Source organism: Sesamum indicum, linkage group LG6 (genome assembly GCF_026168435.1).
Source record: "Sesamum indicum cultivar Baizhima isolate 11 linkage group LG6, ASM2616843v1, whole genome shotgun sequence".
NCBI classification, from domain to species: Eukaryota; Viridiplantae; Streptophyta; class Magnoliopsida; order Lamiales; family Pedaliaceae; genus Sesamum; species Sesamum indicum.
The window spans coordinates 6,532,061-6,556,305 of record NC_142662.1 but is presented as its reverse complement, the minus strand read 5'-3'; the positions used below and the strand labels follow the sequence as shown (position 1 = coordinate 6,556,305).

At 33.2% G+C, this 24,245-nt stretch overlaps 3 protein-coding genes and 2 long non-coding RNA genes across 20 annotated transcripts; 4 read left to right on the top strand and 1 right to left on the bottom strand.

The window, feature by feature from the left end:
* Positions 1-142: 142 nt before the first annotated feature.
* Positions 143-3,579, top strand: LOC105164799 (polyadenylate-binding protein-interacting protein 6). The gene is made up of 3 exons (XM_011083571.3): positions 143-309; positions 2,101-2,549; positions 3,111-3,579. Exons 2-3 carry the CDS (start codon positions 2,103-2,105, stop codon positions 3,276-3,278), a joined length of 615 nt encoding a protein of 204 aa, XP_011081873.1. The 5' UTR covers positions 143-309; positions 2,101-2,102; the 3' UTR covers positions 3,279-3,579.
* Positions 3,580-4,771: 1,192 nt separating this feature from the next.
* Positions 4,772-11,194, top strand: LOC105164800 (uncharacterized). 15 transcript variants are annotated; one of them, XM_020694408.2, is made up of 4 exons: positions 4,772-7,433; positions 7,889-7,993; positions 8,452-8,533; positions 10,919-11,194. In XM_020694408.2, the coding sequence occupies exon 1, from the start codon at positions 5,122-5,124 to the stop codon at positions 7,270-7,272; it is 2,151 nt and encodes a 716-aa protein (XP_020550067.1). In that variant the 5' UTR covers positions 4,772-5,121; the 3' UTR covers positions 7,273-7,433; positions 7,889-7,993; positions 8,452-8,533; positions 10,919-11,194. The 15 variants fall into 15 exon arrangements, with proteins under 15 accessions (XP_020550067.1, XP_088738261.1, XP_020550066.1 ...); XM_088882135.1 differs by having other exon boundaries at positions 8,303-8,533; XM_020694407.2 differs by having other exon boundaries at positions 4,772-7,559.
* Positions 11,195-14,632: 3,438 nt separating this feature from the next.
* LOC148787672 (uncharacterized) lies at positions 14,633-17,086 on the top strand. The gene is made up of 2 exons (XR_016065779.1): positions 14,633-15,286; positions 16,245-17,086. It is a non-coding gene; the product is annotated as an uncharacterized LOC148787672 (long non-coding RNA).
* An 875-nt stretch (positions 17,087-17,961) lies between these two features.
* On the top strand, positions 17,962-23,308 carry LOC148787671 (uncharacterized). Of its 2 annotated transcripts, none has more exons than XR_016065777.1 (5): positions 17,962-18,026; positions 18,695-18,758; positions 19,644-19,702; positions 21,743-21,869; positions 22,888-23,308. It is a non-coding gene; the product is annotated as an uncharacterized LOC148787671 (long non-coding RNA). The 2 variants fall into 2 exon arrangements; XR_016065778.1 differs by having other exon boundaries at positions 21,738-21,869.
* On the bottom strand, positions 21,207-23,014 carry LOC105164801 (expansin-like B1). Its single transcript, XM_011083578.3, has 5 exons — positions 22,867-23,014; positions 22,555-22,661; positions 22,278-22,459; positions 21,798-21,930; positions 21,207-21,646 (listed from the first exon to the last, which is right to left on the bottom strand). Exons 1-5 carry the CDS (start codon positions 23,012-23,014, stop codon positions 21,443-21,445), a joined length of 774 nt encoding a protein of 257 aa, XP_011081880.1. The 3' UTR covers positions 21,207-21,442.
* Positions 23,309-24,245: the final 937 nt, after the last annotated feature.

Below are 24,245 nucleotides of genomic sequence, written 5' to 3'. Positions count from 1 at the left end.
TTAATCATAATTGCATACAAACAATGGACAAATTTAGTAAGCGGGACCCACAAAGTAACACACGTCATCATCCGGAAAACGACACGAGTGACCGTGGAAAATAACTATATATATATATATATATATATTAGTGATAAAGGTTATTTCCATTTCCGTTTTTGATTTTTGTTTCTCTCCTTCCTTGTCTGTTAATTCGCCCTCAAACTTTTTCTCTCTATCAGTTCTGTCTCCAATTTTCAAGGGATCACGAAATATAGGGTTTTCTCCGTCTCCAGAATTTGCTATCTCCTGGAATTCTTGTCTCAGCGTGTAAGTTTTTTTTTTTTTTTTTAATAATAAATTTTAATTCTTTTTGCAGCTATATATCATCTTAATTTAACGTACTTGTGGAATTTTTTCGCGGTTTAATTATGAATTTCGTCTGATTTAGCTTGCGAATTATTTCCTGTTTTTTATATGAGATCATGCATTTTTACACCTGATTTCTGGCTTTATTTGATTCGATCGGCGGCGTTAGTTTTGTCGGACGTTGTTAATTGATATTGTATATGTACGGCGGCCTGCATGAATTTTGTGTTTTCGTGGCTTTTTTTTTTTTGTGAAAAGAAATAAGAAGTCTGTTGATATTTTTGAATGAGTTATTTCTTTTATGAGTATTTTATCTGCCGAGTTGATATATTTTAGGTTTTATGACTGATGACAACAGAAGGAAGTTTTAAGAATAAGAAAAAGAAGAATTCAAACACAATTTTGTTTCTCTGCTGCACAAGGAGAATTAAGTGCATCATAGATTTACTTATGATTTAAACCGAGTTCTCCTTGCATCTTTTACTGGTTTCTTGGCCAATAAGAATTTGGACAAATAACAAGTTAGATGGTGGTGTGTATACCATACATCATAGAAGTTCTGATTGACATGAAGGGTGTTTCAGTACATATACTTGAGTTCTTCAGTCTGAACGTTTAGGAATTTCTGTTATTGAGTGGTATAATTGTTGAATGAATTGGGTCGATCTCTTGGTATCGTTCATTTTTCGTATTTCATTGTAAATCTCTATAATAACTCTCCTTAACAGCAGAAAGAATGAATGCAGTCTAATGTGGTACCATGTTCCTTGTTTTTTCTATTCTTTCAACTATGCCCTTTCCTCAAGTCGGATAGATATATTGACCTTTGAGCTGTTTCAAACATTCAGTTCCTCACATTTGTAAAGAGGCGCAGGATAAATTTGGACCCTGTTGAAAAGAACAGATGCTCTACTGTGACTCTGTTGTAACTGTTTCTAATTTGTGCGGCTATGCCCTTCCTCAAATCAGATATCTTGATCTTTTGAGTTGTTTCAGTTCCTTATATATTTCTAGTGGCGAGGATATGGAGCTACAAGGTTGACCCTGTTTGAAGTTAACTTTTGCTTGCTTATTACTCCCTGAACAAGCGCCGGGGGTTGGGGACTTAACTTCTCAAGAAGATGGTTGCAGACAAAATGATCAATGACTATAATTTACTGTTTCATCCTGCTCCAGGAAATTAGGTGTTGGATTTATATTTGATAACTATTCTCAAGTACACATGTTGGTCTCTCAAATATGCGATTTTCGCATTATGCTCCTTCTGAATTGACTCGGTCTTCAAGGACTTATCTGGTTGCCCTTGTAACTGCTAACGTCTTATCTCTCCTCCCACCCGACCCCTAATAAGAGAAGAAATAAGAAACAGCAGTGTGATGCTTCTAGATAATTAACTCCAATTCAGGGCCTCGTGCGAAGTGTGCTGACGTTAATGTTATCTGTCTTTTTAACTGAGTTGATCCTGCTTCAGATATTAGCGATTTTGCAAAATGACTTCTTTGGCTTGCTTTATGATCTTGGGAAATATATATGTAATTTACATTAAATTTGATATATATTTATTTCTTAAATTAGTTTTATATCACCCATGGCACATGAATTGTGATGTGCATGTCTGTTTGGTAAAGACTACAGCTGTCCAATGTTTTGGAGTCAGTTGCTCGAGAGTCTTGGAATTGCTAAAAGTACATTGTTATTGTTTTAAATGATTAAGTTGAAGTCGTTCATCATTTATGCTTTTTCATTTTTCAGCAATGAAGACAGGAAGATCTTCTTTGAATCCCTATGCAGCATCCTATGTACCACTCTCGAAAAGAAGGGCTGCTGATGAGGGAAAAATTTTGAATACAGCAAAAGAATTACAGAATGGAAGTGAGATCATACACTATGGACATCAACCTGACAATAAGTTGACTCGTGGTCAGCAGCAAAATGTTTCTCAAAACTATGTACATACTTCTGGTTCTCCTCAAACTGCCGAGTTTACAAAATGGAAGGGTCATCATGCTGGTGAATTCTATGCTTCTTCGTCACATTATCCAAATGAGATACGGGAAAAATCAAATTTTGATCAAGAATTTATGGACTTAGCATACCTCCAGATCAATTTTCCTGGCATATCAGAGGAGTCACTTTCTGATGTTTATTTAGCCAACAAATGTGACCTAGATTCTGCAGTTGACATGCTGAATCAACTAGAAGTAATTTTCTGAATTATTCAAATTTCACACATTTTAAGCTTGTTGATGTGCATTCGGAATTTAAAATTTTATCTCCATATCATTTAATTATGTTTCAAGTGCATTTGTGATTGTAATATTAACTTTTGTGCTACTAGTGGTTGATTAAATGTTTATGCATTGCATGTGGTTGGTAACACTTTATCGTGTTAGATGATCGATTCAAGGATGCTTCACTTTCTTTCCCATGTTAAGGTTCTTTCTCTCTTTGAACTTTCTTGTTCATGTGACGATGGTATAAAAAGAACTCTTGATTAAATGCAATTACTGAGTTCCCCTATTTCCGATTTGTGACATTTGATTGCATTCTCTCACTCCATTGACCCATTTTTCCTCTTTTCTTAGTGATCCCTCTAGAATTGGGAATTTGGTTATGAGTTCAAAACTTCAATGGAATTGTACGGTCATTCATTGAAGATCTGTTTTTCCGTATTTGGTGGATATTTTAATTATTACACCTGGTTAATCTGTGGAGTCTCTATTTTCTAATCATACATATGTCGTATCAATTACATTTTACAGATCTACCCTGATGATTCATCAGATAAGCTTCCAGACACTTTAGACATTGGTGATGTGCCGGAATCTGTGTCTTCTAGTGGGTTAGTATCATTGCAGGAACAAAGAAACTCGACAGCAAAAGCCGGAGCTTCAACATCTGGTTCATCCAAATTCTCTTCTACAAGCTAATCTGCTGATATTTCAGATCAGCATATTGTATGGGTTGGTTATATGCAACTTGTGGATATCTGTTAGTGTGAAATGGAGAAAATGTTAAGGAAGCTTGGCACCCATCCATACGGTTTCCTTGCCTTCTGTTGTACAGCTTAAAGCTGGTTTGTACTTCTCTCGTATCATGTTCCATCCCATGGGTTGATAAGTCAACCATTATATCGTCACGCCTACTGAAATTTTCTTATCTGAGAATGATATGAAATTGTTAATATCATTTTACCATCATTGTTTTGTTGATTGGAATCATTTGGCTACATCTTTGTTTTGTTGTTAAATGTGCTAAATTAGTGGCGTGGTATTATTAATTGTCATTTGCGGTGATATCGTTTTATTTTCTTTTGTAGTTATATAACATGTTTGTATAGATGTATAAACAATCAATAGGTATGGGAAAGAACAAAGGATGTAGTAGCAATATCAAAGGTATAAATCAAATATATACTACCACTTTAGTGAAAAAGTGGGAAGTTTCAAGAACAATTAGTTATATAATAATTGGGTTAAATTACAACAATCTTCCATGAATTTTGACATAATTATGAATATTATCTTATTATTTAAAAAATTATAATTACTTCATGATATTTGTTGAAATTATGTAACCTGTGGATGGATGTATGAAATTGTAAATTTTGCTTTTGTAATTTTTTTTGAAATTAAAAATTTATTAAAAAATCAAATGGGGTTGTTGATTTTTTTTTAAAATTATATATAAATTATCCACTTAGTTCATAAAAAAATAAATAAAATTATAACTTTTAATCCATAAGAGTATTTTGATCAATTTATTACAAAAAAATGAATTGCCAAATTTCGGGGAGGTGGTTGTAATGCACTACCTTAATAATTATAAATCATTACACTGAAATTTCAAAACCATTAAGACAAAAATGAGATTATTCATAAAATTAAAATTTCAATACTAAAATTTGTTATTTAAGTCGATTACCCTACAAATTAATTTTAATTCACGACCTCTGGATTGGATTGGTATTATATTTATTTCATAAATAGAATTGATATTAAAATAATCCTTTTTGGAATTTGCAAATTATAATGACTATCAATCTGTATTTAATTAAGTAAGAAATAAAATGATTAATTAACTAGAATTAATAAAATATATTAATTTTAAATATGTATGAATAGAAAATAATCGACAAAATAAATTGATTTAAAAAATAGCATAAATGTATGAAAAAATATTTTAATCAATTAATAGATAATATAAGTTCATAATTTAGTTTGAGGTCACGGGATCGAGTTTCACATAACGTATGCGTATTTATTTTGTTGTTATATTAATTTATTATAATTTTTTTATTTTATATTTCTTAATTGATTCAACTCGTGTATTTCTCATTTGCTCACCAAAATAAATAAATAAATAAATAATAATTGAAAATTGAATAAGTACAAGGGAGGGAGAAAATCAAGTAAAAACTCGCCTTCCTAAACTAAGACCTTTTACGTCGTCGTACTCTGACTCAGCAAAGGGTTTTTCTTTCTGCATATGCAGTCGCTAGGGTTTATGTCTTCCTTCTCAGTCCACAGTGGCGGGAAAAAGAAAAGGAATTTTTCCAGCAGTTTCATTTGTTCAAGTTTGCGAGAGCTCCTTTTTTGTTTTTCAATATGTACAATCAAAACTCAATCTAATTTTCAGTTAAATATACCTATACATGTTCTTTGCATTGACAAAAAAAGAAAAGAAAAAAGAGTTAGCTAATGTGATGCAGTTTCAATTAGTTAATCCGCCAACTTTATTGGGTGATTGCCGCAATTCTTGCATTTCTGAAGAATGTATTCTTGCACCCTGTATTCCTTACCCGCAAGAAAAAGATTGTCTTTTCTATCCCACTTGATGGGCGTTTCCACTTCTTGTTGTGCTGCTCAAGATGCTGACTTTTCATCAGACGATAGCGTGGCGCCGGAGTTATGTGGTTATAGTGAGCTGCAGCAGAGAATGCAGAGGCACGCGACCTCAGGTAGCATAAAAAAAGCTCTTGAGACGCTGAATTTCATGAGGGATAGTATTCCGGGGAAACCGACTGTTTACGACTATAATTCCATGATTAGATGCTATTTCAGGTCGGGAAATGTGGTGCTTGATGAGTTGTTTGAGGTGTATATTGGGATGAAAAGATCAGGGCCTATTCCGAATTTGTTGACTTATCAGACGCTTTTGAATGGGATTATTTCTGGTGGCGCGTTGAAAGTTGCAATTTTGGTCATGGAGGAAATGGTGGCAACTGGGTTTTGGCCATCCTACACCATTTTGTCGAAGTTGTTCAAGAAGCTGTTGAAAGTAGAAAGTGTGGTGGATGCTGCTCTGGTGCTTGAAATTATGTTGAATGTCAATTGCAGCCCGAGTCAGTATGATTTAAGTGCCTTAATCCAGGGCCTTTGTAGAACTGGGATGGTTCAAAAGGCATATTTGGTATTCTTGGCACTATTGACGAAGGGATACTTTTGCGGAGGATGTATTTACAATCCCATACTATGGACTTTTTGTAAGTCAGAGCAGAGTTATGCTGCTTTAGCATTTTTCGGTTTGTTAGAAAAGAAGGGTTTTGTGCCATCTGTTTACTCATATACTGCCTTGGTTTATGCTTTTAGTAAGGAAAGGCTATGGGATGAAGCTTTTCATTTGTTGGATGAAATGGAAAATGTTGGTTGTAAGCCTAGTCTGGTAACTTATACTGTAGTTGTAAAGTTTCTCTGTGATGATGGGAAAGTCGATGAGGCGCTAAGCCTTTTGAGGAGGATGGAAGAGAAAGGATGTGATCCTGACTTGGTTGCATACAATATAGTTCTCCGGGAACTTTGCCATCAAGGTAGGGTTGTTGAAATTGGTGATCTTGTTCGAGTTATTGATCAAAAGGGTTTGTCACCTGACATGTATACTCATGCCGCTTTGGCTGGAGGCATGTTGAAAAGGGGCAAGGTGGAGATTGCCAATAAGCTGTTGCTGGACATTATTTTAAGGGACTGCGCTGTTGATGATGTCATTTATAATATATATCTGCATTCCGTGTGCTTGAATGACGGTGCGAGAGAAGCTTTATCCATGATGCAGAGTATGGTGGAGAACGGTTTTAGACCCACTAATGTATCATACAACACAATCCTGAAGGGATTATGCAAGGAGGAACACATGGATGAAGCTCTAGCCTTATTTGACAGTGCCAACTGGCCTACCAATGGGCCTGATTTGATTTCCTTCAATACTATGCTGTCTGCTGCATGTAAACTGGGAGATTCATCCATGATAAGGCGGATTTTGTGGCGGATGGAATATGAAGGAATAAGATTTGATACTGTGAGTTCAACATGTCTGATTCAGTATTATTGTAAAATTGGGAAAATCACGGAATGCTTGAACCTTGTGGAGTCCATGGTGATTAAGGGTCCACCACCTAATACAATCACTTTTAACACTCTCCTTATTGGCCTATGCAAGAATCGACTACTTGGAATGGCAGAGAAAATGTTCAACTATTTCAAAGAAATTGGAGTTTCACCTAACACGACTACATATAATATTCTAATGCGAGCTTCCATACGAGAAGGCAATGATTTACTGGTATATGAGCTTTCAAGGGACATGTATAGCTGGAAATTGAAGCCGGATGTTGGCACCTATGGTTGCTTCATTTATAGCATTTGTAAAGGAGGCAAGATCTCACTTGCCCTTCATCTTAGAGACCAATTGCGTGAGAATGGAATTGCTCCTAATATTTTTATTTACAATACAATAATGAAAGCCATGTTCATGAGAGGGTTGTTTTGGGAAATCATCTCTCTTTTTAAACACATGGCCATGGATGGCTGTGAACCCAATGAAGGTTCTTTTCTTATGTTGAGACAAGCAAAGCTAAACGGTTGGATGAAGGGTTTTCCTAGAGCTGTACAAGTTTTAGAGTTTGTCATGCGTGGTAACTTGTTCTGAGAATGGGAAGATATCAAATAGAGAATACAGAGCTACTGATGAAGTTGGACCTATTGCCTCATTTTGAAACCTGAGATGTCCTGCCTGAGAATATGTTTTGGCTGAAGATGCCGGTCCTCACAGTCTGCAGCAGATAATAAAATTGTTGATGGAATGAAAGTGTAAGGGTGCTCACATTTATGATCTATAAGCATTCAGTATTCAGAATATCTGCATTTTGATTCTGAAGACTTGGTAAAATTAGAAATCCTCTGGAAAGTTTTCATAAATAGAAGGCAATATTAGAGGTACCTTTCTCTTCATAGTAAGTTAATCTCGGTTTTGTTTTTTTGGGAGTCCCAAGTTCTTTACTTTATATCCTTGTATGTTTCTTTTGACATCCTATTTCCCTCTTTTGGCTTTAATGACATTTGTTTAACCTTCCTTGGATTTTTAAAGCTACTTATGGCTAGACAGAGTCTGTACTCAAACTACTGCCCGCTAACAATCCTCCTGAAGTAACTCTTTACTTTTTGGCACATCTCTTTTCTAAGATTCACTGGATTTCATACTGGTTTAGACACTTGTCCTTGCCAACTGCGTCTGTTCATGCTGTTTTCCTGGTTGTTCTTTCCAGGATTTTACGTTTCATGGAACGTAGCATGCCAGTGTGGACTTTCAATGGCCTCTGGATTCAGCCCGAAGTTTCCAATGCTTTCTACACCTTGTGTGATTTATCTGTGTGAGTCTTCTAGTCACTCTATGCTTGTTACTTATGTTTTTTTATTCTTTAAATGCTTTTGATGAAAACAAAGAGAGGTCTGGAGCTTCATGTGCAAATTTCTTAATGTTATACATCAGATTGAGGCTTCTTGTTACTTTGTTCATATGTTACCTATAGACATCGATTTTCTAGATATGACTTCATCTTCCCTTCTAGGATTAAAGAATATTAAAACAGATTGCTTGACCAACTTCCTCTTCATGTCATTTGATTAACATAATTGTCATTCGTGAATAGCTAAATTCGACTGTTGTATAATTATTTCAGATTAAGTTCTGTGTGAATTGGCAAGTCATTGCTCTATCGCTGTGTGTGCTTGTGTTGCGTGGGCCTGGGTGTGTTTGGCTGGGTATCTCTGAAGATTATGGGCTTTACTCCCCAATTTTTCTGTTGAAATTTTGTACTTTTCTATCTAGGGTTGTCATTGTTGTGGTATTCTACTCCACTATGAATTATGAGTTATCACTCACATTTAGCCGATATCGACATACTTGGAAGGTATTACTAGAAGCTCTGCCTTTATAGCATGTTTGCTTTATGTCATGTTAATTCATTGTATTTGGTCAACTCTTATGAGTCACAGGTTACACTGTGGAACCCGAATGATTATCTATGTTCTTAATGCATATTATAGGATGCGGATGCAATATTTGATTTTCTTTGCCACAACATATATAGCATACAATTATAAACTGGAATAAACTTATTCGAAAAATCACTTTTCAATACCATGTGTCACAAGCATTTTGTTTGACTGTATCTATACTCGTTCTTGTAAGATTAAGGGCCTCAGCTTGAATTTGGTTTGTCAATTTTGTGCAAACTAAAGTAATCTTATATTTTTAAGAGTTGTGTGGAAATCAAAAGGTTAGGTAGAAAATTTAAACACTCAACTGAAACACATATTGGCCGCTACATATAATGCATTCTGATAACATTTAGAGCCTAATGGTAACCGTTGTATCTATGGTTTCCTCTCGACTTGTTTTTCTATCAGAAAAGTGATCCTCGTTCCTTTTCATCCTACTTTGTCGATTTTTCTCCCACATTTGAAAATCAAGAAAATGTTGAACCATTGTTTTTATAATTTGTAAACTTCAAAATCTAAACCCCTGTTGTGATTCTGTGAAGTGTTCTCGTTATCACTGTTGTATGTTTTAAGGCTTCTAAGAATATGAAGGATGCATGTGTAGAGTTGAATGCCAATCGAAAGAACAAAACTTCATTCTTTTTGTAGATTTGCTCGTGGTTTATTCATTTTGTGGGGTTCTTTTCATGGGTCTGCTTTACAATTTTTGATGCCATTTATTTATCATTTTGTATGGATGTACAGAAAATCATGTTGTCATGTTCCTTGATATCTCACTTTTATAGGTGTATCGTAGAAAATTTTGTTAGAAATTCTTTACCATACAATCATAAACTATTTCTTTGTGATCTTCGATAATGGAACATTATGCCAAAATATAGGATGGTTGTCTACATGCCACTTTTAATTTTTTTTAAGGGATTTGAGAACTCTTTCTTCAATATTATGTCTCAAATTTGAGAAATGTTTTTTGAAGCAACATGCAATTTTGACAACTAAATAATCTTATATTTACAAATTTGTTTTTCTTGTTAAATGCCTTCATTTTCTAAAACATGTACTTACCACAAGTATTTTACTCTCTCTCTCTCGTTTTTTTCTTTTTTTTTTTGTTTTTCCTTTTGTCTAAAACATGCTTGAATGAATTGATATTCTTTTGATAAATTTTTTTCTTCCCAAATCAGCTTCTAGTGCACAAATTTTTGTATCCAAAATTTTGTATACAAGACCTACCTAATAATTGGTAGTTTGTGAGATGCATTCATTTAATTGCTTTTGGATAAATGCTTCAGAATTCCTGGAAAGTCCCAATTCAATTTTTTTTTTTTTATAAGAAAGCAGTTTTTATCATTTCAAAAAAGCAATTCATCTGTCCTTTTCCACATTTTGACGATTGAATGTAAGTTTTTTTCAGTTATCGAGAACACTTGAAAAATGACGTATTAATTCTGATGATTTTATCAATACAAATGTACATGCATTCGAGAAATAAATGAATCAAATTGACATGTAGACAACTGTCAGTATTTTAGTATGTGATGTTTCATTAACGAAGTTCACAAATAAATAAGTTGTGATTTGTATAATAATGATTTTCCAACAAATTTTATTATGATACACCTTTAAAAGTCAAATGTCAATAACATGACATGATGTGATTTTTAGTAAAATTTGTACAAAATTTTAAATATATGATGTTAAAAAATTCTGCAAAAGCAAACCCTTGAAACAAATCCAACATATTGAATAAATTAGGAATAAGTTTGCCAAAAGATTGGAGTATTGTTCTCGAAAGAGGTATTCTTCTCAATTTGCATCCATTGTATTCTTGGAGGCTTAAAAAATTCATGTACCTGTTCTTTTCAAATTAGAATAGTGAGAACTTGGACATTTTATAGAGACCAAAGCAGACTTTCGGATTTTGAAGTGTACAAATAAAAATACAATGGCTTTTCAACTTTTTGGATTTTCAAATAAGGGAGAAGTTGACAAAGCGGAAACACATAGGAACATTGGTCACTTTTTTTGTGTTAGAAGAAGAGGGAGAGAGAGCAACAACGTAGATACATAAGTTGGCATTTGGTTTTGAATGTTGTTGAAGTACATTGTGTGTTCAGTAGAGTATTTAAATTTTCTACATTAACCTTAGCCACACAACTCTTGGGGGTACGAGGTTATTTAGGCAAGCACACGTGACAAATCAGTGACGGGCTTCGAGTCCCTCGACCTTAATTAACGAGTATAGATAGATTGCATATGGTTTCTCATTCTTTGCCTTTTGTTTATCTTTTCAGGCTTACATGATGACATGTCGTACGATACGACACAATGCTGTTGAAGATGATCTCGACACAAGAAAAAATCTGTCGAGGAACAACGCTAATGAAGATGATCTCAGCACAAGAAAAGACCTTTTTTGTTAAAGATGATCTTGACACGAGTCCAAGGACATTTGGAGCTCTTTGTTGTAGAGACTAGTCTTGCCTATTGTAAATTAGAATACTAATGTAAAGACTATTTTTTTAGCCAAGGAAATAAAAGTTTTGATCAAAAGATTTTGATATTTATTACTTCAAAACTTGTTTCTGAGAACATAGTATTGAAAATCCATTCGAAATTGATTGCAACACAAGCACCAAACCTGTAATATAATCATCACTTTTCCCTTCGAAAATACACGAGTAAACATCAAGAAAAGAAAAAAACAATGGAGGATATAATAGAAATCACAATTTATGGCGCTTTTATTTGTGGCTGATTGTTGGCGTTATAACTGTGCTTGTTGATGGAGTTCCAAATTAATCAATTTCAGATCCATCGGAGTATGATTCCATCGTTTAAACACAATGTTGCCAAACCAAGCTGCCTTCAATTCCTCTACTTCTTGCAAAACTATGAATGCTACTCTAAATGGCATTGAGGAATGAGTCTCTTGATGCTATGATTGTGTTAGGTATAAATCTGCAGAAACTAAACCAAACCTAAAGAACAAAAACAGGCCTATCAATTATTATAGATTTTGATAGGGTACAAAAACCCTCTATACAACAATTTTATAGAATAAAAATAAAGATCTATACAAGTATAAAACTAAAAATACAGTAAATATTAAAATAATAGAGAAAGGGTAGGAGATCACAATGATTTACAGGAACAAGGCTCAAAAGGGTAGATCCAGTCAGTCAATGTAAATCCAAAAGCCACCAAGGACACAACCCACGCTCACGGTTGTTTGGAATCACAGAGCCACAAAGGCTATTATATTAACCTAGGGCCATAAAGACTTAGATCCACACAAGATTAGTCAACCACTAAAGCTTGTTCACGAAGAACTTTAAAGAACATAGAAGGAGATTAGAGAGAGGAGAAGGGTTTCAAGTTCTGGTAACAAACCAGACTGAAGCCAACTATAGATAAAGGAACAACCCATTTAATACTAGAAGAAGATCGAGGATAAATGGCGGTGAAGAGAAAATTAAGAAACGGCGAAAGAGACCCAACATCAGAGAAAGAAGAGTGAGAGAAAAGATTGAGCGAAACGATGCTTCGAGAAAGGGATTAGGGTTATGACAGAGAGAGGAAGAGACAGAACTATTCAAAAAAGGGAGGAAGCGGGTCGACCTAGTGGGCTGGGTCAGGATAAATGGGCCAAGCATCATAAGACAGACCAATCCCAGTCATCCAGTGGGATGGGCTGGGCCCAGGGATTTGGGCCACATGACTTTTTGCTATGTGAAAAAATTGTGACTTTTTGCTTTAAGAAACCAATTTCTTTTATTAACCCTTCAAGCCAAATGGCTTCCTTAAAAGCTTATGTGGTAGCAATATATTCAACTTTTATTGTAGATAATGCAACAATATAGTGAAGTTGAGATTTTCATCCAATGTATGCACCACATAAGCTAAACACATAAGAAGTAGTAGGTTTCCTACTATCCCTATCATTTACATATAGAGTCAACAAATTCGACTAAGTTCACACCTTCAGCACACTTAGTAAATTTTATCCTAGCATTTATGGAACCATTCAAGTATTGTAGCAACCATTTAAGAGCCTCCCAATGAGGAAAACCGCATTTGACATATATTTACTTGGACAACTGACTGCATTAAGTAATAAAATAAATTGTATAATGCATACAATATTATTATTATTAGATTAAATAATGAGAATCACCAATTTTTTACATAAATTTATAAGTAATATAGTAATATAATTAGTAAAATGTACAAAAAAAAAAATCATACTGAACAGTTTAAAGTTATTAAAAAGTATCAATTATCTAAAATAATGCAATTAAAATACATAAAAATATTTTATAGTTGACATTAATATATGTTCACAATCTGCAGTAAATTTATATATTTATAAATGTTAGTATTACATTGATGTGACTATCATCTTACATTGTTGAACAACATGGGTTAGTCGGATCATTAAAATTCAAACCAGACCATTAGATATGATCAAACTTACAGAAGAATACACTTGGTAAAGTTTTAGACTTATTCGATATACAGATGTTAAGATATCGTACTTGGAACAAAAGAATAATAATTCAAGTCGGTGTATTATAGAATTAGGCCATGTGATGTTAAATCAAACTGTCCGATATGATTTTATGGACATAGTTTTATATATATTTATATTTGATGTGAGTCGGGTGACCAGATTTTAAAATATTTTAAGTGTTGATTAAATTTTTTTATCTCATTAAATATATAATAAAATAATAATCAAAATTATTCAACCATCACTATTATTATCATTATCATTATTTTTAGATTAATTCATAGAAATTACTAAATTTTGACATAAATTTATAAATAATTAAATAGATTGCATAATGCATAGCATGTATCCTGATATAAATATAAACTCAAAAATAGATAAAAAATCATAAGTGAATTACTTGTCAATTTTAAAAAAGTATAACGTAATACAAACATATATTAAAATATAACATAAAATTTATATAATGTCATATTAAATAATAATTTTAATTACAAAAAATATTATAATTTAGTAAGTTGTTGATTAAATTTATTTTTGTATAAAGATTAAATGTATAAATAAAAGTACCATAATTTATTATTATCTAAAATAAAATATATGATATTGATTAATAATTATAATACATGGTCAATTTTGATTATAAAATTGATCAAATATTACATATAAAATTAAAATATATAAAAATTTAAAAATAAAAAAATATATATAAAATATTGATTAATAATTATAATACATGGTCAATTTTGATTATAAAATTGATCAAATATTACATATAAAATTAAATATATAAAAATTTAAAAATAAATATATATATATAAAAGAAATAAAAAAAGCCTCGCGAGCTTATGAACAGAAACAATTGAGTTTTTTTATAATTTCTCGTGTGCCGTACTACTATCTCAAATATGTTTTTGTAATTTAAATAATAATTAGGAGATGTATTTTTCTTATTAAAATGAAGGATAAATTACAAAAGGCTTTTTTGTGTTTGTCTTGATTACAAATATTTCATCCTTATTTGAAAAATTATATATACCCTTTTAAAATTATAAATACCTTAATAAATATTTCCTCACGATGAGCTATTGCAAGAGAAATTTTGTTAAGATATTTATAACTATAATTTGCTCCAAATCCCATCCCATTCGGACCCTCTCCTCTCAAATCCTACTCTCCTTTTTTTTTTTTAAATATTATATAGTAATATTTATATTTTCAATATATATAATTACTGATATACAAGATAATACATTGCGCAAGATTATACATATTATATCTATAATTTGAAATATAATATCGACTTTTTTATAAGATTCAAATGAACATACATTTTTTAAAATATTGACACTAACAACTTTTTAAGTGAAAGAGCGCTTTTTACATATTGTTGTATTTTTCAGTCTTTAAGAATTGTTATTAGAATTTGTACGCCTTACTTAGTGAAATAGCAACTTTTACTTTGTTAGCGAATCATTATATGTGGCTGGTGTTTTTTTGGGGTTTCTTGAAAATTTTCCGTTAACCGCCCCGTGTGGTTTTGAATTTTTTCTTGAAGTTTTGCGTGGAGATTCCACCATTCTTTGGCTTTTAATTCCTTATGTTACTCGCGTCTTGCTTTTTAGGGAGGTGTCGAATATGAACCCACTTTCTTGTTTTTAGTTCTGTTATGTAGGATTTGCAATTGCGAGTACATTGTACCGCATGGTTTCTTGGTCTGATGAAATAACCGGTTCCCTTTTTTTGTTTAGTTTTTTTTCCCCATGTTTTCTTGTGGAGACATTAAATCTTGGAAATATCCACAATCGAAGTGGTGTTGTTTACAAGACTTTACGTCATTATCTCTAATTTTCCTTTGAAAGGATGTTCACTGTCGTTTCTGCTTTTCATTTTCCTGTTTTCATGGATGTGTTTTTCTATTATTTTCATCTTTGGTTAAAGAAAACTTTGCGGTCGACAAATTGTTGTGAATTAGATATGGTTCTTTTTTGTCTTTTTGGTTGCAGTGAATTAAATATGATATTGTTGGTGCCTTGTGGTTCTATTACAAAAATGACGGAAATATTCAAGTGTTTTCTATTGTCAGGCTCTAATGCCTCTACAACTTCTGGGAAAGATGAAGAAGATGGCACTTTCATTGTATCCCCAGGTGACTAATTACCTTAGTTTATATTTTTCAATCATTCTTTAAAGCTTATCATATGTATCTGATTCGTAATGTGTGAATACAATTGAATTGTACATTTTGCACTTGTTCTTGCAGTCATGTATGTGACGTTTTGCTGATTTCACTTATTCTTAATGCTAATCAATGGTTAGGCTAGCACTAAAACCATGTTCTATGGGCCGACTGCCGTTGATTGTGGATGAAGTTGGCTCTTGGCAAATTTGTTAGATTATATATAGCTCTCGAAATGATTTTATGGTTGACGAATTTCAGTCCTCCACCTGTGATTTTCCATGGTCATCGAGGTCTTGTTTTCTATGTATCTGATTATATAGACATGTCTTAGCCTTTTGTCTGAGTTATCCATTAATCCAGTGGACATAAATCGTGTTCAATTTTAGATTGATCCTACCTTAACAGGAAAATTGATTTGAGAATCATCTACCTCTTGTCCCTTTTGCTTGTCCTTTGGCTTTTAGTCATTAGACAGCCTTTGCCTATGTGGACTCTAATCATCTACCTCTTGTCCCTTTTAGTCATTAAATTAGTTGGCTATGTGGACTCTAATTATGAAAATGATAGAGACAATAGAAAATCAACTACCTCTTATGTATTTACTTTGTGTGGAGCATGCATTAGCTGGAAATCACAACTTCAACATATTGTTGCACTTTCCACTATTGAAGCTGAATATATTGCACAATTGAAGCATTCAAAGAAGCTATTTGGCTTGAAGGATTATTAAAAGAAATCGATTTTCTAAATAAAAACTTACAATTTTCTCTTACAGCCAATTATTAAGAATCCAATTGTGTAAAAATCCAGTCTTTCATGACTGAGTAAAACATATCGATGTTAGGTATCATTTCATTAGAGACATTGTTATGTTATAAATTATTTTTTTCTGCATATTTTGTCTTGTCTCCTGTCTTTTTTGTAGGTATCTCTCAGGGCTCCGTATGAAAGTCTTTTAAGATCCGCCATCTTGGATTTGGTCCAAGGTGGAAATTGTAAATAAAAGTGTGGCCTAAACCCAAATGGTCCAGGCCCATCTCACTGGATGGCTTTAAACACTAAGCCTACTCCACTTTGGGAGACCTACTCGGTTTATTCAATCCATTAGGTTTGACTCGGTCCGACTGTTTTAAATACTAACTTTCTCTCATAACCCTAACCCTAATCCCTGACTGTTGTCCTCTCTCTCTCTGCCACTCTGGGTTCTTTCGTCGTTTCTTGATACTCCTCCACCGCCTCCTTTTCCCAATTATTTTCTTCGACCATTTAATGGCCTATCTCTATAAAAGACTGGTATTGCTCTGGTTCTTTAGAATCCGAAGAAAGAAAATATTAATCTCCCTATTACTATCTATTCTCTGAATTAGTTCTTCATGATCTGACCCTTTGTGGTACTGGCTTAATTAATAGCCTTCGTGGCCTTGCCTTAGTGACTTTGCTTTTACAAGCCTTTATGGCTCTGTGGTTCAAAGCAACCGTGAGATTACCTTTGGCCGTTTGTTGTTTTGGCCATTCACCATTGGATCTGGCTGTCTGAGCTTGTTTCTGAGATTCTTGTTTATGTCCCTTGTTTATATTGTGATATTATTTCAGATCTCTAATTTAAGTTGTGTATTATTATGATTCTTTATTTTTGTAATTCATAGATCTGTAATAATTTGTATACGGGTTTTTCAAACCCCAATGATATCTCTAATTTAGTTCGAGAGTCTGTAATATTTGTTGGAGCCTGGTATTCATCATATACCCAACATCGTTATCTTTTTCCTTCTTCTCCTCCTCCCCCTTCCCCTGGATTAGACTACTGATCGGAAGATGTTCATCTCAGTCTCCCTAAAGTGGTTTAGTTTCATATTTTTGTGTGCCCTTTTGGCCTTTTCTTTTTTCCCTTTTTTCTTGCCTTATTTCATGTTTGAAATGAAAATAAAGAAAGGGGTGTTAATCATGCTATCTCTTAGACTTCATGCAGCAGATTTTCCATTTTTGTTTGCTTTTTTTTCATTGTTGAGTTTTGAGTTAGAATCGGGAGCATGCAATGGATAGCTCAAGCTATTCCAATGGTCAGGGCAACGGTGTAAAATCCTATTGCATTAATATGTATAGATTGATTATTGAGCAAGAATTTTCATATTTAAACCTTATCGTGTGCAAATATTTTTATACAACAACAATCACAAACTAGAGTCGGAAGTAGTCTCGACCCAACTTGAAAACACCTTATGAAAAAACCAAAAGAAAAATTGGATGGCTCAAGTTTGTATTATATTAATTAGAAGTAATTTTTCAACAACTAGCAAATAATCTCAAATTTAGAAATCTTGTGTGACGTTCGTAGAATTTTGTATGTAATTGGAAGACTAATTGTTAATTATTAAAAATTTAAATTTAATTAGTAAATAAATTATAGACTGAATTTGGGATATAATAAAACTTGAATGAATTAAATTGGAATTCGTTATAATATTTGAAAGTAAATTATACTAATTAGGAAATTAGGAAGGACACAATGGTAATTATCAAAAGTATAAAATATATAAAAAATAATAATAATAAATAAATAAAGGTGGGCAGTGGCATGTGCTGCCACCGCCTCACCAATTATTATACATATATATAAGTATGTGAATTAAAAGAGAAATTACATATTAACACACACACCCACATTTACATACAGTAGACGCACACACACATTTTCGGAAAAACAGAGGTACGAAAATTGTAATTTAATTTTTATTAATTTATATAATTATATTATTTAATTAGCCCGTTTATTAAATGTTGATTATATTGAGCGGCGAACTATTTAATCGGAGTATTTTATGATTTTGGCTATTTAAATTAGTGTCAAATTAAATATCACATTTGATATAAAAATGATATAGTTGGGTAATATAAAATATTAAATTTGTTAGATTTAATTATTATTATAGCCAATTTATAGAATTCCGATGGAATGATTAACCAAATATGTAATTCTATGTATTATTGCTTAATTAAATAGTATAGCAACGATAAATTAACAGAAAATTCATAGAAATATTTCGGAAGTTATATTTTAGAAATATTATGTTATTAAGAAGGAAAGATGAGGTTTTAATGATAATCTCATTTATGAATGTTATTAAAAATGATAGTCATAAATATATATGGGGTTTGATTAAATGAATTCTTATGAATTAGTTGATAAACTAAATATATATTTGAGAAGCTTAGAAATAGTAGTTATTTATAAGAAAGTGGAACAGGGGTTTGGACTTTAATATAAATAGAATATTAAAAGATTGGTGGAAAATGTACGAACATTATATAATATTTTATTTAGAGTTTACGATATTCTATAAATATATTGATTATACGTATTATAATTTATTATAGGACGTGACGACAAGGTAGAGGGTTGAGCATTCCCTCGTAAAATAGAAGCATTTTGGGATATAAGGTAAGTATAACTAATTGAATTTATATATATCTGTATGTGTAGTATTGTATATATTATATATATTGATTTTTTGGATGCGATCATGGACTTGACTTTATATTATTACACGTGGCTTTCGTATATTGATTGTTTACATAATTAGTTATGGATTATTTGAATATTGGTGAAATTGTTATTATGTGTCATATGTGTTTGTAATAGTTGGACGTGAGAGTGGTATGATTACGTAATCGTATGATTGATTGTAGTATGAGATCAAATTGGGAGCAATTATTGAGGAAGTAAATATTATAAAGAAAAGAATGATAAGCGTGAATTGAAATAGAAGATGATGCTTACCTAGTTGGGAACACAGTCAATGGTTTATGAAAATGTGATTGATGATGATGTGATTGATAATGAGATATGAAAAATATACGATTTAAGCTAGGTACCATGGCGCGTAGGGTACCGGGGTATTCCGGGGCAGCAGGGAATATCCTGTGTTGTTAGCTACACACTGGGGTGGTGTGGGGGTTCCATGTTTGTTGTGATGTCCTGTGCTTTATTGCTACACAGCTGGAGTAAAAGAGTGTGGGGATATCACACAACGGGTATCCTGTGTTGTATATGATATGATGATGGCCGGCGAAATCATTGACTGATTTACTCCAGCTAGAGTAAGTGGGGCCCTTAACTAATAAATGATAACGAATGAATATTATTTCGTGGATTGGTTTACAGTTGTGAGTATGTATTGTTGCTTATATCTGATGTTGCTGTTGACGAATGACTGTTGTCGGTGTGACTGCATGTACGTGAACCTTTGTCTGTGTATATATATATATAGACTAGTTGGCTATACTTATTGAGTAGGCAGCTCATTCCTTGCCACGTACTTTTCAGGAGATAGGTCATACTGATTAGCCACATTGGACTTTGAGCGGTGCCGTCGTCTTTATTAGGTGGGTCAGCCGTGACTTCTGAAGCCAGAGTTTTTTATTGTTGGGTTGTTAAATATTCTGGTCTTTTATTGGGATTTGTGTTTAAAGTTGTGGTATGATTTTCCTTGAGGTTATGTACACGAGAACATGTAGTGAGGGTAAATATTATTTTTGGTGGTATATATTATCTTTTGTGATATATAATATTATATTGATAAATTAGAATTTATTTTACGGGTTGAAATAGAATTACTTATAGAATGAGTTCTGACTAAGTAAGGATGAAATAGTGATAATTAGATGTAGCGAATAGAGGGTGCTACATCTTGACTTTATTATTTAAGCATTACCTGGTTAGGTATCGTTGTTTGTGTTTGAACTCCCTCAGTATACGAATATGATTAACATCATTTAAAATTAATGATAGCTTAAATTTTTTTCTCATTTATGCACTCTTAAACTTGAATTAATTAGGTTCAGACGATATGGAAAAATTGGTTCATACGTTAATTATCTTTCGACGTCTTTATGATCTAAATAGGTAGTGAGAGAAAAGGAGAGAATATATAATAGGCAGTAGTGGGGATAAAGAAAACTTTAGTCCTCTATCTTTGTCATAGATTAATTTTGGTCCTCTAACTTTGACAATATTTGTTTTAGTCCTTTATCTTTTAATTTGGCGTAAATTTGATCCTTCAGCCTATTTTATAACCATTTTGCCCTTTCAAAGGAAATAGCTTAATAATCCATTTTCATGCTCTTAAGACGGCCCAACATGCTTCCGAAATAAATTAAGACCCCATAAATTCATACATTGTTTTAACCGCTCTGTTTCTTGGTATTTCAAGTCCTCTGTTTTACGGATTTCTTCCAACCACACTACCGCAGCAGATGGTTCGCAGGTATTTGGCTCCTTCAGTAACAAAACAGCATGGTCCTATTTTGTTTCCCACCTTAGGGTGTAAAAGGGACTCCAATATAGGGACTTAATAGAATTTTGGACAAACAGGTTGAACAAAAGCCTAAATTTTATTGAAAAAATATAGAAAATATTACATAGATATTATTTCTCGGTTGAAGAAGACAACTGTTTAACCTCTTATATTATAGAGGACTTGACTCGTTGGATAAACCCCTACAAACTAAAAGGTTAAAATACTAGAAAAGATTGAAAAGGAAATTCACTTGGTACTTTATGGTGTGATACTGTTTGCTGTTCCAGTGCTAATAAATGCAGGCTAACATTAAACGTCATGCATTGTGGCCTTCCCATCTCTCAGTAATACCCTTAACCTGCTTTGATAAATTAATTCAGAATAATATTCAGTGAGGGTAATTGAAAAAAGGTCTTGATTGACGTTGATCTGCTTGTTCCAAGCCCCATTTGCACATAAGTTATGCTATCCCTTGTATGAAACTAGTGTATCAATGAGAATATTATTAGTTTCTTTTTGCTATTGTGGTTTGCAAGAACTGGATTGATCTTGAAGCTGTGGAATATTACTTAGGAATGGGGCAGTAAAAATCTCGAGAAGGGATGAATTTAATTAGTGTAGAACCTTTAAGCATCTTCACATAATTTTACAAGACATCTCCTTTTGCTTCTATTACTCATCTATAAAATAATTAAACCCCTGGATTTGTTGACTATTTATTGGATCCTACCACTGAAAACGATAAACCAATTGAAAGGATGGAAAGGAATACAACCAACAAGCTAAGTAATACAAAATAATGAGATGATAATGAGGAGTTCTTGCATCAGTCAGTCACTTGTACTCCAGAATCATATGTCTCTCCAGGTTTCCAGTTGTCAGGTATGTCCTTAACTGGGACTACCCAAGTCTCCTCTCCATTTTCATCACTAAATAGCATTCTTACTGACAGAGGTCCAATGGGCGGTGAGGTGGTTGTCCATACTGCTCCATAACTCCGATCTAGTAGTTTGCATATATAATTTTTTGTCTGCATATTGAAATGTGGAGTTAGTTTTCGTATAGAAAATTCAGAATTCTATGAATTTTCTGACATGTGCAACTTTTTTCTCATCAAAAAGCCCAGGTATCGGACATACACAGAAATGTGGAATGCATAATAAAAAGATTCTGAAAGATACCTCACAAAGTTGCACGGCAGTTATATCCTTGCTGCCTTCTTGATACCAAATCACGAAAGCCAGATAATGGGGGTAATTGCTGTTTTCATCTATCTTTATGGTAATGTTTTTGTTTGGATAGCTGCATGGAACCCTGTACATATACATGAGCTTCTGATCAAGCAGATTCAGAGTAAGGTACAGAAAGCGTTGGTGTGATTGATAATTTGTAGGATTATGCAGGGCTATAACATAAGCATGTGATGAGATAGCAAAAGTTTGAATGTATTTACAAATAAAATAGACCGAGAGGTGGAAGTTTAAGTTGATATAGGATGCTTAAAGAAACCAGTGAATTATGTGATTTAGTAAACCACTAGAAATGATTCATACAAAAACAATTTCTTGGATACTAGATGTGATTTCTTATAAATTCTTAATTAAAACAGAGCCGTAATATGTTTGAAATATATCCAACTTCATGAAGCTTTGGGGATGTACCGTCTGTATTCAATATCTACTATGCCAAGCGCTAATAGAGATGCAGCTGCATCTTGGTTCTGAGCCATTCGACCAAAAGCACGCCTGCTCAGAATGAAGTCAGTGCGATCACTGGAACCATGGTCAGTTATGACTGCAGTAACTCCTTTGTCAGAACAGTAGTTACTGTTGGTGCACCTGACCTGGTAGAGCAAGGAATAGTAAACAATAAGATCACATCACTATTGCATTACATGATAAACAAATGCAATCTTTACTATCATTTAAATGGTTTTACCTGGTAGCAAGCACCACACCCTACTCCATCTCGATACAGATCTGATGCAGCAGATACATCTCCAGCGTTAAGTGTTGCACCGAATGTACCATAGCCACAGCGTCCAACTGCATTTTTTTATGTTAAATTTGATCAAAACTTAGTACAACATGTTAATCAAATCATCGACAAGCATTTAGATGGTTTTCAGTATAGCATATACTTCATTGTCTATATTCATTCCACATGGATAATCTATTTACTGACAGAAGAAGATGCATATAGTAAAAGTTCTTTGCATGCCATTTTTCAGCTATATTGCTGATATCTCACTTTCTGTTCCATTATCATCAGAATTCGGGTAATGAGCAGCCCTCGAATGGATGAAACAATCCCTGCATGTGGCTGCATTTCCAAGGATTTCCAAGCTGAGAAAAGTTGCTATGAAAAGATTAAAGAAAAGCCAGAGATGAGCCATCATACAAGATAGCAATTGAAGCAGACGAAAGGGAAGAAGACGGGTTTATGTGCATGAACTGCATATTCATTCTAGTATTTATAGTGGAATGAGATCTACGTACCAAGCTTATCAGGCTGGTAAGACTTCAGACTTTGACAAATACGTCGTGAAGGAAAAGAATCCCACTACAGTTTCTTTCTCTAAGTTTTAAGACTTGTTACAAAAGTAAATATTTCAAACTCCTGCCTGTGGAATGTCAAAACCATGGACCATTGTTCAGTGTGAATTAATTCAAAAATATTTCTGATTAAGATAGCCAAGTTAGACCGTCTCCAACTGCTTTCTACGTTTGAACATTAGGGTTGCAAGAATTCTGCTGTAATCATTACAAATTACGTCAAGGCCATTACCTTGAGAAACATAATTTGATTTAAACATTGGACATCGATATTTTTTTGAATCTATCATATGAGGATGTAATTCTTGCAGCAATACTAACATATGCAGCAAGGAAAGATCAAGAAAAATGAAAATTGCTTAACAAGGTTAGAGTTAATTAAGAAAAAAAATTGTCTTAATATAGTAACCTGTCTTCTCCTTTGTTAGTACTAATTAACTCTGTCCCAAAAATTCTTATCTATACTTTGAAATTTTCACACTGAACTATGAGGGTAAAGTCATATCAGCAACATCGTTGTGGAAAAGGCTTGTTATTTAGTATTATCTCAAGTATTTGACAAGTGACAACTATGAATTGAGGAAACACCGACGAATACACATTCCACCTACTTCATTGTGGGGCATCTAACAAGAACTTCCTCTTTTGGACAAGAAAAGTATGCTACAACTTTCTTTTTACCTAGACAAAATGAAACTGGGGAATGAATATAGCAGTGGAAGTTAGGTGTTGTTGCACTAACAGAAAACGCAGCCACCTTGTACTCCAGGAAAAGAGATCATTCTGCACACAACATGATATCTTCTATTTCACATGTGAAATTAATCTAAGTGAGAGTTTCAAATTTGAGGGCTAAGCCTCAGAGAATTTGGATGTATGCCTAAACAGGGTGGCAGAATATACTGCCCAGCTCAAGTCAGCCATGACATGGGATCCATTTTCAGAAAATTAAAGAACAGTCTAGTATTTAGAGATCTTGCTAGCTATTTACTGGTTCAGAGGGTAAATGATAATGAAAGAATCTAACTTTGTGAATGTCTTATAAATTAAAACAAGTATATTCTTCCTTCAAAT

Coding starts and splice junctions, on each gene's coding strand:
- LOC105164799 (XM_011083571.3), top strand. CDS start 2,103: ATGAAGACAGGAAGATCTTCTTTGAATCCCTATGCAGCATCCTATGTA. Junction 2,550..3,110: donor ACATGCTGAATCAACTAGAA/GTAATTTTCTGA, acceptor TACATTTTACAG/ATCTACCCTGATGATTCATC.
- LOC105164800 (XM_011083577.3), top strand. CDS start 5,122: ATGTATTCTTGCACCCTGTATTCCTTACCCGCAAGAAAAAGATTGTCT.
- LOC105164801 (XM_011083578.3), bottom strand. CDS start 23,014: ATGATGGCTCATCTCTGGCTTTTCTTTAATCTTTTCATAGCAACTTTT. Junction 22,662..22,866: donor TGATGATAATGGAACAGAAA/GTGAGATATCAG, acceptor AAAAAAATGCAG/TTGGACGCTGTGGCTATGGT. Junction 21,931..22,277: donor GTAGATATTGAATACAGACG/GTACATCCCCAA, acceptor GTATATGTACAG/GGTTCCATGCAGCTATCCAA.